Below are 12,622 nucleotides of genomic sequence, written 5' to 3' on the forward strand. Positions count from 1 at the left end.
TGACTTTGCCCGTGTTTTGGTGCAGCTGGCTGTGCTGTGAGTTGAATTATCTTTGGCGCTGAGTGGAGCCTACTCGAAGATGGTGACTCCGGAGCAGGTTAAAGGGTCAGTGCTGAGATTGGTCTGATAACACTAATAGCCCGTGAGGAGCATTAACACTGACATGGACCATTTGGGCCAAATGGCCCGTTTCTGTGCTGCAGATTCCGTGTAATTCTATGTAACATTGTGTGTTCTACTGCTCACTTTTGTTTATCTCTTGTTGGAATTTCCCTGGATGATAATTGGCAAAAGTACTAAGGGGGGAGATGATGAGGAGAATTTATTTTTTACACAGCGAGTTGTTATGGTCTGGAATGCGCTGCTGAAAGGGCGGTGGAAGCAGATTCAATAGTAACTTTCAAAAGGGAATTGGATAAAACTTGAAAAGGAAAAATTTGCAGGGCTATGGGGAAAGAGCGGGGGAGTGGGACTAATTGAATAGATCTTTCAGAGAGCCGGAACAGGCACGATGGGCCGAATGGCCTCCTTTTGTGCTGTAAACTTCAATGATTCGTCCCTCCCCCACTCGCTTGAGGTAATGGAAAAGACCATGTGACCTTTGAAATGGGGGAGGGGCCCGCTAATATTTTTATGTTCTTCCGACGGCAGGTGAACCACATCCGGACGAGGGACTTTGACTGCTGCCTGATGGTCCCCCTCATCTCCGAGTCGGGGGACAGACTGGACCTGGTGGTCAGCCGGAACCCCCTGGCACTGACCGCACGCACCAGGTCCGCAGACTGCGAGGGCTCGCGGAATGGGCACCGTCTCCTGCAGCGCAGGGAGAATAGGGACACCAGGAAAAACACGAGGACGCTGTAAGCAGGAGAGGCGGACCCTTCCCCGAGGCCGCAGGACAATTTTCCAATGGTGCTACTCTCCTAATTGCACAGTTCCCGACTGCTTTCCCTTAGCGCTCGGCAAATCCAGTCTCAGCTGGACCGCTCCGCACGGGAGGAGCTAGATATCCCCACCATCAATTGTCCGCCCTCCCTAGGGGCTCGCCCAATCCTCAGATTACCCTCAGAGTCTCCAGGAAATAATCGCACCGACACCACTGCGAGCAAACCTGGGAGAGAAGTCATCGGGCCATTTAAACTGTTGGAGGTAAGGCTGTTTGACTGGGTGAGGCGGTTGGAGGCGGGAGGTCATGTTGTGAAACCTCCAGGAAAGCGCCCAACCAGAGTTGGCGACCTTCGCCCTCCCCTTCCCCCGTAGCTGCCAAAATCGGTTGCATAATAACAGGAGAGTTTTACTTTATTTAAGTGCTTTTATTCCAAAAGATTTTTTCCCCCCCCTAAACTTTCCAAAACAAAAAACACACGCTCCTGATAACCTTTTCTGGCTATTTAAGTACATCAGCTGCAGATTGAGGCTTCATGGTAAAAATGTAGGCCTCGTTCCCTCATACCGGGGCCTTTTGTCAGTTCTCAGTGAGGGCGGATATGAAGGCTGAATAGAGCATAGAGGGGAATAAGCAAATGACTTTAATGGGGACAGTTGTAACTGAACCAGGCGGTAATGGCTGATAACTTCAACGCCCAAAGAGGCCAGCGACATTTTGAAAGGAGCCTCCTGCTGGGCGGCCAAAGCTTTTGCCTGAAATAAACAGTCGGCCTATTTTCCATGCAAGTCGAGGGGCTAATGACGCAGTTAGGACCCCGATTGCAATTTTACGGGTACATGGGCGGAGCTTGTGACGCAAACACTCTGCCCAGGTGTACTGCCGTCCAATCAGGAAATGGCTGGGAAAATGATAAAAGTAGATTATTTTTTGTGTGTGGAGTGGGATGGAGTGGGAGTGCTCGCCCGGGCTCCACATAAACACTGCGGGCACTGCTCGACCAGCCTCAGTGTCGCCCCTACCCCCACCGAGCACCTTCCTCTGCTCGTGTCCCAGCCGGCCGACGCACCTGAGGTCAAAGGGCGGTGAGCCGCAGTAGGAGCCCTGTTTTCTGTGAGGCCGGGGTGGGGGTGCTGGTGGGCCGTGGTGTTGCTGGTGGGGGGTTGCTATTCGCCGCTGGAACAGGAGGCCGGCCAAAAGTCGAAATCGACGCCCAGTGACGCCCCCGTTTACTCCAAGGATTGCTGGGAAGTGTCACTGGGGACGTCAAGCACGGGGGGGAGAATTGCAATATAGATACACGCCCCATTTTATCGCTGCCCATTGGGTAGGGAGGGGAGAGGAAAATCACAAGAGACAATCTGAGTGGGAGCACCCTTTTACCCTGAATGAAGTTGAAGCACAATTAATGTAACTCAGACAGGCCAAGTCTCGCACAGCGAGGCTGATGTGCTGAGTTTGTGTGTGTGCATTTTTACATGTAAATTATGCATCATTTGTGTCCTAGGATGTCAAGTGTTTTAAAAAGAGAAAGAAATTGCACTTCTATAGTAAATTGAAAACCCTTCACCGCTAAAATTGTCTCTAACTCACCCATCCGCCATTTTAGTAGCGAAAGCCTCAGACATCAGATTGCAGGAGGAGACGACTGGGCCAAGATGCGTTGGCTATCCCTGTACAATCTTCCTCTCCCGAAGGCGCTGACTCTCGCTGGGGTGCGGGTTCCGTAGGTACCGGGTGCCCTCCAGTACGTTGCCCGTTGTCCCCGCGGGAGCCCGGTGAGTGCCGGCAGGCTGTGAACCGCGAGGGCACCTCAGCCCCGCCATCGGCCCCTTGCTCTCCCTGTATGTTCGTGTCTGCACACGCTCAGTGTGGGGGAATCACCAGATTACGATCAGGAGGGGACAAACCCTGGCAGATTCTCCTCTCCTAAACCAGGGCCGCTGAAGCCAACTGTAGCCCCTGTACCATGGGCAATTACCAAAGTTAACGGTTGGAATTTGGTCATTCTATTGTGAATCGACTCCCAAGTGAGATGGTTTCAAATAGCATCTACTCCCTCCACAATTGGCCATCCATCCTGCCCTTGGGTATCCACTTCCCTCCCCTCGGTAACTTCCAACAGTGAAGATCAAGACAGCCATTGCAGTCCGTTCCTGCTTTTCTTACCACACGGAAGATGATGGACCCTAGGGGCTCGACTTCAACTCGGAACTGGTGAGAGGGGCTCGTCCCAATCTCACCCGCTGGCCTAGGTTTCGGGCCCGGGTATTTTAAATACCGACGGTCCATTTCCTGCCAAGGAGTGGCGGGAAGAGGAGGCAGAGCGGCTGCCCGCAGGCGGCCAGTGACCCTCCCACTGGCTTCCGGGTAATTTGGAGGGGAGGAGGTTTTGGGAGGTTCTCACGGGAAGGAAGGAGGGGTGGGGGGAGCCCGGGGCAGGGGAGGCGGGGGTGGGGTGGAGCCCGGGGTAGGGGAGGAGGGGTGGGGGGGCGGCCCGGGGCAGGGGAGGAGGGGTGGGGGGAGCCCGAGGCAGGGGAGGAGGGGTGGGGGGAGCCCGAGGCAGGGGAAGCAGGGGTGGGGGGAGCCCGGGGCAGGGGAGGAGGGGTTGGAGGGGGGGCCCGGGGCAGGGGAGGCGGGGGTGGGGGGGAGCCCGGGGCAGGGGAGGAGGGGTTGGAGGGGGGAGCCCGGGGCAGGGGAGGCGGGGGTGGGGGGAGCCCGGGGCAGGGGAGGCGGGGGTGGGGGGGAGCCCGGGGCAGGGGAGGCGGGGGTGGGGGGGAGCCCGGGGCAGGGGAGGCGGGGGTGGGGGGAGCCCGGGGCAGGGGAGGAGGGATGGGGGGAGCCCGGTGCAGGGGAGGAGGCCGCGACTTTCCTTGTGGAGGCCGGGGGATGCACTCTTGCTCCTCCCGGCCCTAACGCAGGAAACATTTTTCACTTTCCTGGAGGACCTCTACATCCTTCCCACCAGCTGCCGACATCCTGGCTGGATAGCCGCAGCGGCTTCCCTGCTTGGACCCCGGTTAAAACATCATCGATGAGTCCTATTGACATCACAGGACCCCGATTCACCTTTATGCACGAGGCTCCCATCTGTATCCACTGGGCTCCTCGTCCATCGGCAAAACCAGTGGGAACGGAGCGGGAAATGGTTCCACTCTATTTTAACTGATCCCCCCCCCCTCCCACTCCGGCTCCGTCCAGCGGGGAGGGTTAAAATTGTCCCCTACTGACTGCTACAACTGTTTTTGTGACGTGACGTCACATGACGTGACATTCCCAAGGTTATGTAGCTGAGGGGAGTGGGGGAACGGGATGACCAATGGGCCAGGGTGGGTTCCGTGCCTTGTCGATAGTAAGCACCAGGAAAGCACGTCAATCATCGAAGCAAATGCCTTGGTACTCGTCCTTGGTATGCTCATGGCATCAGGCTATTGTTTCCCCTCCATATACCACTCCTCCATTCCTAGCTGCGGTCCAGTATAAAGTGTGTTGACGTGACTTCGCCCACACTTTATGGGTAAATGCTCCACTTGGGTTGGAACTGAGCCATACTGACCACGATCGACCTTCACCGTGTCCTGAGTGAGCTGATTTTGGCAGGGGTGCTGCAGTTGGCCTCCGTATCCTCTGGACTTACGAAACCCGCCAGGGATCCTGTTCCTGATCACTATCCGGCAACTCCTGTTGGGAAGCGCAAGAGGGCTTGGCTGTGATGGCGTCCGCGGTGGAACAGCTCGCTGCTGTCCCCTGTCCCAGCTCGTGCACCGAGAATGACCACCAGGGAGTTTGCGAAACGCACTCCAGCAAGAGTCAGCGACTTCAGAAGCGTAGAGAAGGACAAATCTGGGTGGGGGAGAAGGGGTAGTATCTAGAAACCTGTTTGTGTTGGTCGACAACCTCAGTCCACCATTTTGTAACAGCATAGATCCCCCACCTGAAGTCTTGTTCGTCTAATACAGATCGGCAGCCATTTTGTCTCACTGGCCCCCCTCAGTCTCCACGATGTCAGAATCTCTTTCTTTAATCAAAGTGTCTTCTGATGCCGTCTCTGCCCGATTGCAATGTGCCATACTTAACTGTAAGATATTGTTCGAAATCCAAACTATCGCCGGGAATAAAAAAAGCTTCTCGATGTTGACTACCAATAATTTGAAAAGTTATTGATGGAAACTATTTAAAATAAAAACGAAAAGGCTTTAAAATGTACCCTGTTGTTCTGTTTGGAGCAACAGTACCTGTTATTGGCTTTTGAACTGATGCATCCTTAAACTTGTATTTTTAAATGTGTAATATTGAATGGTTTATGCTGTATGCCCTCGATATTATTTTTCTATGAATTTTTCTTAATTGCTTGTTATAGCACAATGTGAAAATCTTTTGGTCCCCAGTGGGACATATTGTTAATATATTTCTGTATGAAAGGAATTGCAATGAACAGTTTTTTAATGCAATAAAAAACGATGGAGGTTGTTGAGTTTAGAGTGTGGAGCTTTTCATTCTATGCACTGTGTGAAGAATGCAGATTAAACCAACTCCTGTAAACATGTGGCTCACACAGGGTAGAGCTGGCCAGTCACTCCCAGCTGGCACAGTGTGTCTCGTATCTCAGTGCCAACTCCTGCATGTGTACATTATACAGGGTAGAGCTGGCCAGTCACTCCCAGCTGGCACAGTGTGTCTCATATCTCAGTGCCAACTCCTTTATGTGTATATTATGCAGGGAAGAGCTGGCCAGTCACTCCCAGCTGGCACAGTGTGTCTCGTACCTCTCAGTGCCAACTCCGTATTATGTGCGATGTTAAAACTGGCCAGACCCTCCCACCTGGGGCAAGGACCCTCTGATGGACAGTGACAAAAATCAGAGCTGGATTCAAACTTGGGCCTGTTTGAAGTCGGATGCCATGCAGCATTGACAGGACGTCGGATTGCGACAGGATTAATGGGGGCTGTTAAACTCAGCCCGCATGCAATGAGTGAGCATTTTCCCTTCAATTATGAGTAGCTTTCAGAACCCTGGGGTAAATTCCGTCTTCCCTGCCTGGATGGTAATCTGACAGAGCGGATCGACCACCTGCCATTGACTTCAGCGGAGAGAAAATCCGGAATGTTCTACTACGACTCGGCGATCCGCTCTGACAGATTACCTCCCAGGGAGTGAAGATGAAAATTTACCCTCATCAACTTCATTGGGACTTTTTAAATGAAAACCTTAAAATTCCTGGAAAATGAATAACGACTTTTACACTCATAATTGGTATTTAAATCCAATTTTTATGTTTTAATTTTTTTTAAAGAAAACCAAAAAATTCCTGGTAATATTTAGAGATTATAAAACATGTATATAAAGATTTGTTATTTCTGCAATATTTCATCTTTTACATAATTTTTCATTTTTATTCATTAAACCACTGACAGCTGCAGGGAGTTTGAAATTCTCTGGGTAAACTACAGGATCCAGATATCATAATAACCTCATAACAATAAAATAAACACTCTCTGCACTCCTCATCGCCAGCTTCAACAAGCCATACTTTCAACAATTCGTTTCACTACCACAGTGAAGATTTCTTAAGAGATCTGATAGAGTTGTTTAAAATTATGATGGGGAAAGGGTAGGGGAATGGGACGAGGTGGATAGCTCTTTCAGACAACCAGCACAGACACATAAGAATCAGGAGCAGGAGTAGGCCATACGGCCCCTTGAGCCTGCTCCGCCATTCAGTAAGATCATGGCTGATCTTTGACCTCAACTCCACTTTCCTGCCCGATCTCCATATCCCTTGATTCCCTTAGTGTCCAAAAATCTATCGCTCTCAGTCTTGAATACACTCAACAAGTGAGCAATAACATCCTTCTGGGAGTAGAGAATTCCAAAGGTTCACAACCCTCCGAGTGAACACAATGGGCCAAATGGGGAAAGGATAGGGGAATGGGAATAAGAGGCTAGCTCTTTCAGACAGTCAGCACAGGCACGATGGACAGCTTCTGTGCTGGACAATTCTACGATTCTATAATTTGAGAATATTTATTCAAAAATTTTAGATTTTAAATCTGGATGACATTCTCATGCATTTATCACCTTTTTCAATGAAAACAGAAAAAATAATTCAATACTCCAGGTAAAAATCATTTCTACACAAATTATTTTCAGATCTTTACTTTTAATTTTGCAAGATTTTATTTTTAAGGTTTTAAATTTTCTGCGTTTCTGTTTGTTATTAGTTCACAAAAATGAATCTGGAAATATTTTAGTAATTGCCTTATTTTGATTTTTTTAAACCACCGGAATGTAAAGTTTTTCTTTAAATTTTCTAAGAATTTTTTTCAACTTTTTAATTTCTGGAACTAGTCGTTTTTTAAAAAAATTCATCGGAATTAGGGTTGGTGTTCGGGTTCGAAGAGTCTAATGGTAGTAACCTCTTGCTGCCTGTACTGAGATCACCTTCCTGGTCTGAACAACACAGTACCACACCAGGTAGTGCATTCAGCCACTGAGCTACTGTGGGAGCCAGACTGTGAGCTTCTAATCATGACTCAGTACAGTACTGAGGGCGTGCTGCGCTGTTGGAGCACTCGGATGAGACGTTAAACCCAGGCCCTGTCTGCCCTCTCAGGTGGACGTAAAGGATCCCATGGTGCTATTTCGAAGAAGAGCAGAGGCTACATTTAACCCCCAATCAACATTACTAAAACAGATTATCCGGTCATTGCTGTCTGTGGGAGTTTGCTGTGTGCTAATTGGCTGCCATGTTTCCTACATTACAACAGTGACTACACTTCAAAAATACTTCATTGGCTGTAAAGCACTTTGGGATGTCCTGAGGTCGTGAAAGGCACTATATAAATGCAAGTTCTTTCTTTGATTTGCGATTAGCAAAAATGATTGATCCCAGCTCGGTTGTTTGGCATTGAGGGACGGCAAACACACAGCTACAATATAAATGAGACTTTCATCAGCAGCTCGTCAGGTAATTGCAATATTGCTCTCCAAATTGCAGGAGGTAGAATCAGTGCTTCCGTACAGGGATCACACATAACAATGGGCTGGGAATCTCCTATTAATAATTCCTGCAATAAAACAGCAATTCAAAGACCCGGGAGTAAATTATACATGCATGTTTCCTTCAAATAGCTTCAATTTAAAACACTTGTTCTAAACCTGATAACTCATTGGGTGGATGAACTGCTCAGCTTGGTACTCAGCCACACAGGCCACAGAGACATCCCTTCTGAGCAGGGTGCTGTGATTCTCATTACCTGCCTCGAGAATGACTCATGAGTTTAACTGCTTCTCGACAAAGTGAGAGTGTCTACAGCAATACATGGGACACCTAGAGCAGCAGCTTCATCCTGGCCTTGTGAGAGTAACTCAGGCAGAGATCTCAGTGCTTAGCGTGTCCCATTGAATCAGGAGACCCTGATAAAGGCTTTGCAGTGAAGGAAAAGAAAGAACTTGCATTTCTATAGTGCCTTTCGTGACCTCAGGATGTCCCAAAACGCTTTACAGCCAAAAAAGTCCTTTTCTTCCAAGTATAATCACTGTTGTAATGTAGGAAACGTGGCAGCCAATTTGCACACAGCAAGATCCCACAAACAACAATGTGATCATAACCAGATCATCTGTTTTAAAGGTGTTGGCTGAGGGTTAAATATTGGCCAGGACAAACTCCTCTGTTTTTCTTCAAAGTAGTGCCATGGGATCTTTTACACTCACCATAGAGGGCAGACAGGACCTCTGTTTAACATGTCATCAGAATGATAGCACCTCTGACAGTGCAGCACTCCCTCAGTACTGCACTAGAGTGTTAGCCTAGAATATGCTCAAGTCTCTGGAGTGGGGCTTGAACTCACAACCTTCTAACTCAGAGTCAAGAGTGCTACCCACTGAGCCACAGGTAATAGGTTATCAACTGGGGTGGGGAAACACAGTGACAGGATAATGTACAGTAGTGGACTATGTACAGTAACAGCAACGACTACCCCGAGTCTGACGAGGAGGGACGACAGGAGCGAAGTGGTCAGCCGTCCCACCCAAAGCGGCAAAATACCCAAGGTGACCCCGACGCGATCGGCAGCCCCCATCTCGAGAACACTGGGAGCGACAACGCCTCCAGTGCCCTCCAGCTCCGGGAAGCCGGCAGCATCGTAGTGCCCAGCGCACACCAGCTCCGGGACACCGGGAGCAGCACCGCAGAGAGCGAAGACCAGCTCCGGGAAACCGGGAGAAGCGACAACGAGGAGCCCCAACCGATCGAGGATCGCACGGACTCTTCACCCGACACCAGGCCGCCGATGTCACCCCGGCGGAACGACGACCCCCTCTCTGAGGCAGAACAGAACTCGTACCTCAGCTCAGGGATCGTGGAACACTTTACACAGATCACCTATATGCAGAAACACGGCCAAGAGCTGGAAACAGCAAACGGACTGACGGGTGAGACTTTAAACAGTTGTTAAAATGGGTCTGAAAGTCGCATCCATTAACGTGCGTAGCGTTAAAAGCACTACGCGATGTGTGTCGACCTTGGACTACCTGGCCAAGGTCAAGAGCGACCTGCTGTTCTTACAGGAGTGCGGCCTGCCGCATCTCAGCAATTACAGGCAATGGTCGCAGCGCTGGGCCCACGGGCCGTCTATCTGGTCGGGAGGCAACGATAACCGTGCCTCCGGCCTGGGGATTCTGCTGCGGGGGGGCAACTTCACCATCACCGAAGTAAAGGAGGTGGTGGGGGGCCGTCTCCTCGTAGCAGACGTAATGTACAAAAACGCTCCGCTCCGGCTGATCAACGTGTACGCCCCGGCTCTGAAGGACGAGCGGCTGGCCGTCTTCCAGCAGCTCCCACTGCTGCTGGCAACGTCCAAGCCGGTCATTCTCGGCGGTGACTTCAACTGCATCATCGATGCGGCTGGACGATCCGGCAGAGCCGACAGCAAACTGGACACCACGTCCAAACTCCTGATGGAAGCGGTGAAAGACGCCAAGCTGTGCGACGTCTTCAACAACCCTGCAGACGGAGCGGCGCGTCAATACACCTGGTCCAGACCAGACGGGTCCGTCCGTTCCAGGATAGACTTCCTGTTTGTATCCCCGAAGCTCAAGGTCAGATCCACCAAGGTCACACCGGTGTTCTTCTCTGACCACTGCCTCCTCCTGGCCGACTGTCACCTACAGGACGATCAGAGAGTGGGCAGGGGGACATGGAAGCTGAACGTGAAACTGTTGACCCCGGGAAACATTGAGGAACTGACGAGGGATTACAAAGGTTGGAGAACCGTGAAGCCTCTCTTTGATTCCCCAGTGCACTGGTGGGAAGCCATCAAGGCGAACATCAAGAGGTTCTTCATCCTCAAAGGTGTTCAGAAGGCGAGAGAGAGGCAGAGGGAAACGTCCCGACTCCAGAAAAGCATGCAGAATCTTCTCCTGCTGCAGTCGATGGGGATCGATGTCGGGGAGGAACTCAGAGAGGTGAAGGACCAGCAAGCCTCGCTCTTTGCCTCCGAGGCCTCCAAGATCATCTTCCGGTCCAGAGTCCGCTCCGTGGAGCAGGACGAGACTTGCTCGCGCTTCTTCTTCCAAAAGGTGCACAGAGAGAGCTCTGTGATCAGCAGCCTGAAGGAAGAGGATGGCTCGGTCACGTCCTCGCAGCCCGACATACTGAGGATCTGGAAATCCTTTTATGCCGGACTGTACGACGCGAAGCCCACAGACAGCGCGGCCTCCCACTCCTTCTTGTCGTCTATCACGGAGGTTCTAGACGACAGCAAGCGGGAGAGTCTGGATCACCCACTTACTCTGGACGAACTGACAAAGGCCGTCCGATCCTTCGAGAAGAGTAAGACTCCCGGAAGCGACGGCTTACCGATGGAGTTGTACTCGGCTCTGTGGGACTGGATAGGCCCAGACCTGCTGGAAGTGTACGGGGGTATGCTCCTGGCAGGCAGCATGTCAGACTCCATGAGGAAAGGCATCATCACCCTCATCTACAAACGGAAGGGGGAGAGGGAAGAAATCAAAAATTGGCGACCCATCTCACTACTTAACGTGGACTACAAAATTCTGTCCAAGGTCATCGCCAATCGGGTCAAGTCAGCCCTGGAGGTGGTGATCCACCCCGATCAGACCTGCACCGTACCCGGCAGGAAGATCTCTGATAGCCTGGCGCTACTCAGGGATACGATTGCCTACGTACAGGACAGGGGGGTGAACACCTGCCTGATCAGCCTGGACCAGGAGAAGGCCTTTGACAGAATATCCCACACGTACATGATGGACGTGCTCTCCAAAATGGGGTTTGGGGAGGGAATCCGCAATTGGATCCAACTGCTCTACACAAACATCAGTAGCGCAGTTTCAATCAACGGGTGGGAATCAGAAAGCTTTCCGATCAAATCTGGAGTCAGGCAGGGCTGTCCTCTCTCCTCCGTCTTGTTCGTGTGTTGCATCGAACCCTTTGCCGAGTCCATCAGGAGGGATGCGGGCATAAGAGGGGTGACGATCCCAGGCAGCGGAGGCACTCAGGTCAAGGCCTCCCTGTACATGGATGACGTCGCCGTCTTTTGCTCGGATCAGCTGTCGGTCCGCAGATTGATGAGCATCTGCGACCGTTTCGAACTGGCCTCGGGGGCCAGGGTAAATCGTAGCAAGAGCGAGGCCATGTTCTTTGGGAACTGGACCGACCGATCCTTTGTCCCCTTCACCGTCAGGTCGGATTACCTGAAGGTGCTGGGGATCTGGTTCGGGGGGGCCGGGGCGTGCACCAAAAACTGGGAGGAGCGTATCTCCAAGGTTAAGCAGAAACTGGGACTGTGGCATCAACGATCCCTCTCGATCGTGGGCAAGAACCTGGTCATCAGGTGCGAGGTGCTCTCGGTGTTGCTGTACGTGGCGCAGGTCTGGCCCATACCTCGCTCCTGCGCCGCGACAGTCACCCGAGCCATCTTCCACTTTGTCTGGAGATCAAAAATGGACCGTGTCCGCAGGGTCACGATGTACAAATCTCCAGAGAAAGGGGGGAAAGGCGTGCCCAACGTGGCCCTCATCCTGATGGCCACCTTTGTGTGCGGCTGCATCAAGCTGTGCATAGACCCTCAGTACGCAAACACAAAGTGTCACTACGTGCTGAGGTTCTACCTGTCCCCGGTGTTGAGAAGGATGGGCCTGGCCACGCTGCCACGGAACGCTCCGTCCAGTTGGACCGTTCCGCCCCACCTGTCCTTCGTGGAAAGGTTTGTGCAGGAAAACACCTTTGACCACAAGGCGATCAGCAAGTGGTCCGCACGTAACGTCCTCGAGACCCTGCGGGAAAAGGAGATGGGGGATCCTGTCGGTTGGTTCCCCGAGCAGACTGTCAATGTCATTTGGCAGAACGCCTCATCGCCAGAGCTTTCAAACAAGCACCAAGACCTAGCTTGGCTGGTGGTGAGAAGGGCCCTTCCCGTCAGATCCTTCATGCACTCCCGGGCTCTCAGCACCACCGCGCGCTGTCCCAGAGGAGGCTGTGGTGGAGACGAGACCGTCACCCATCTCCTTATGGAATGTGCCTTTGCAAAGAAGGTCTGGAGAGAGATGCAGTGGTATCTGTCCAGGTTCGTCCCGAGCAGTTCCGTAACACAGGTTTCTGTGCTCTACGGGCTGTTCCCGGGGACGCACACTGAGACGGACATCAGCTGCTGCTGGAAGACCATCAACTCGGTGAAAGACGCCCTTTGGTCTGCCCGAAACTTGCTGGTCTTCCA

The 12,622-nt window shown here is 51.8% G+C and overlaps 1 protein-coding gene across 1 annotated transcript in view; it reads left to right on the plus strand.

Moving 5' to 3' along the window:
- Positions 1 to 3,290, plus strand: part of grip2b (glutamate receptor interacting protein 2b) — a 179,007-nt gene extending 175,717 nt beyond the window's left edge. Inside the window, exon 25 of the mRNA XM_067998289.1 lies at positions 652 to 3,290. Coding sequence (XP_067854390.1) covers positions 652 to 864 — 213 coding nt within the window. The 3' untranslated portion in view covers positions 865 to 3,290. The remainder of the gene's footprint in view (positions 1 to 651) is intronic.
- Positions 3,291 to 12,622: the final 9,332 nt, after the last annotated feature.

Source organism: Heptranchias perlo, chromosome 17 (genome assembly GCF_035084215.1).
Source record: "Heptranchias perlo isolate sHepPer1 chromosome 17, sHepPer1.hap1, whole genome shotgun sequence".
Classification (NCBI taxonomy): Eukaryota; Metazoa; Chordata; class Chondrichthyes; order Hexanchiformes; family Hexanchidae; genus Heptranchias; species Heptranchias perlo.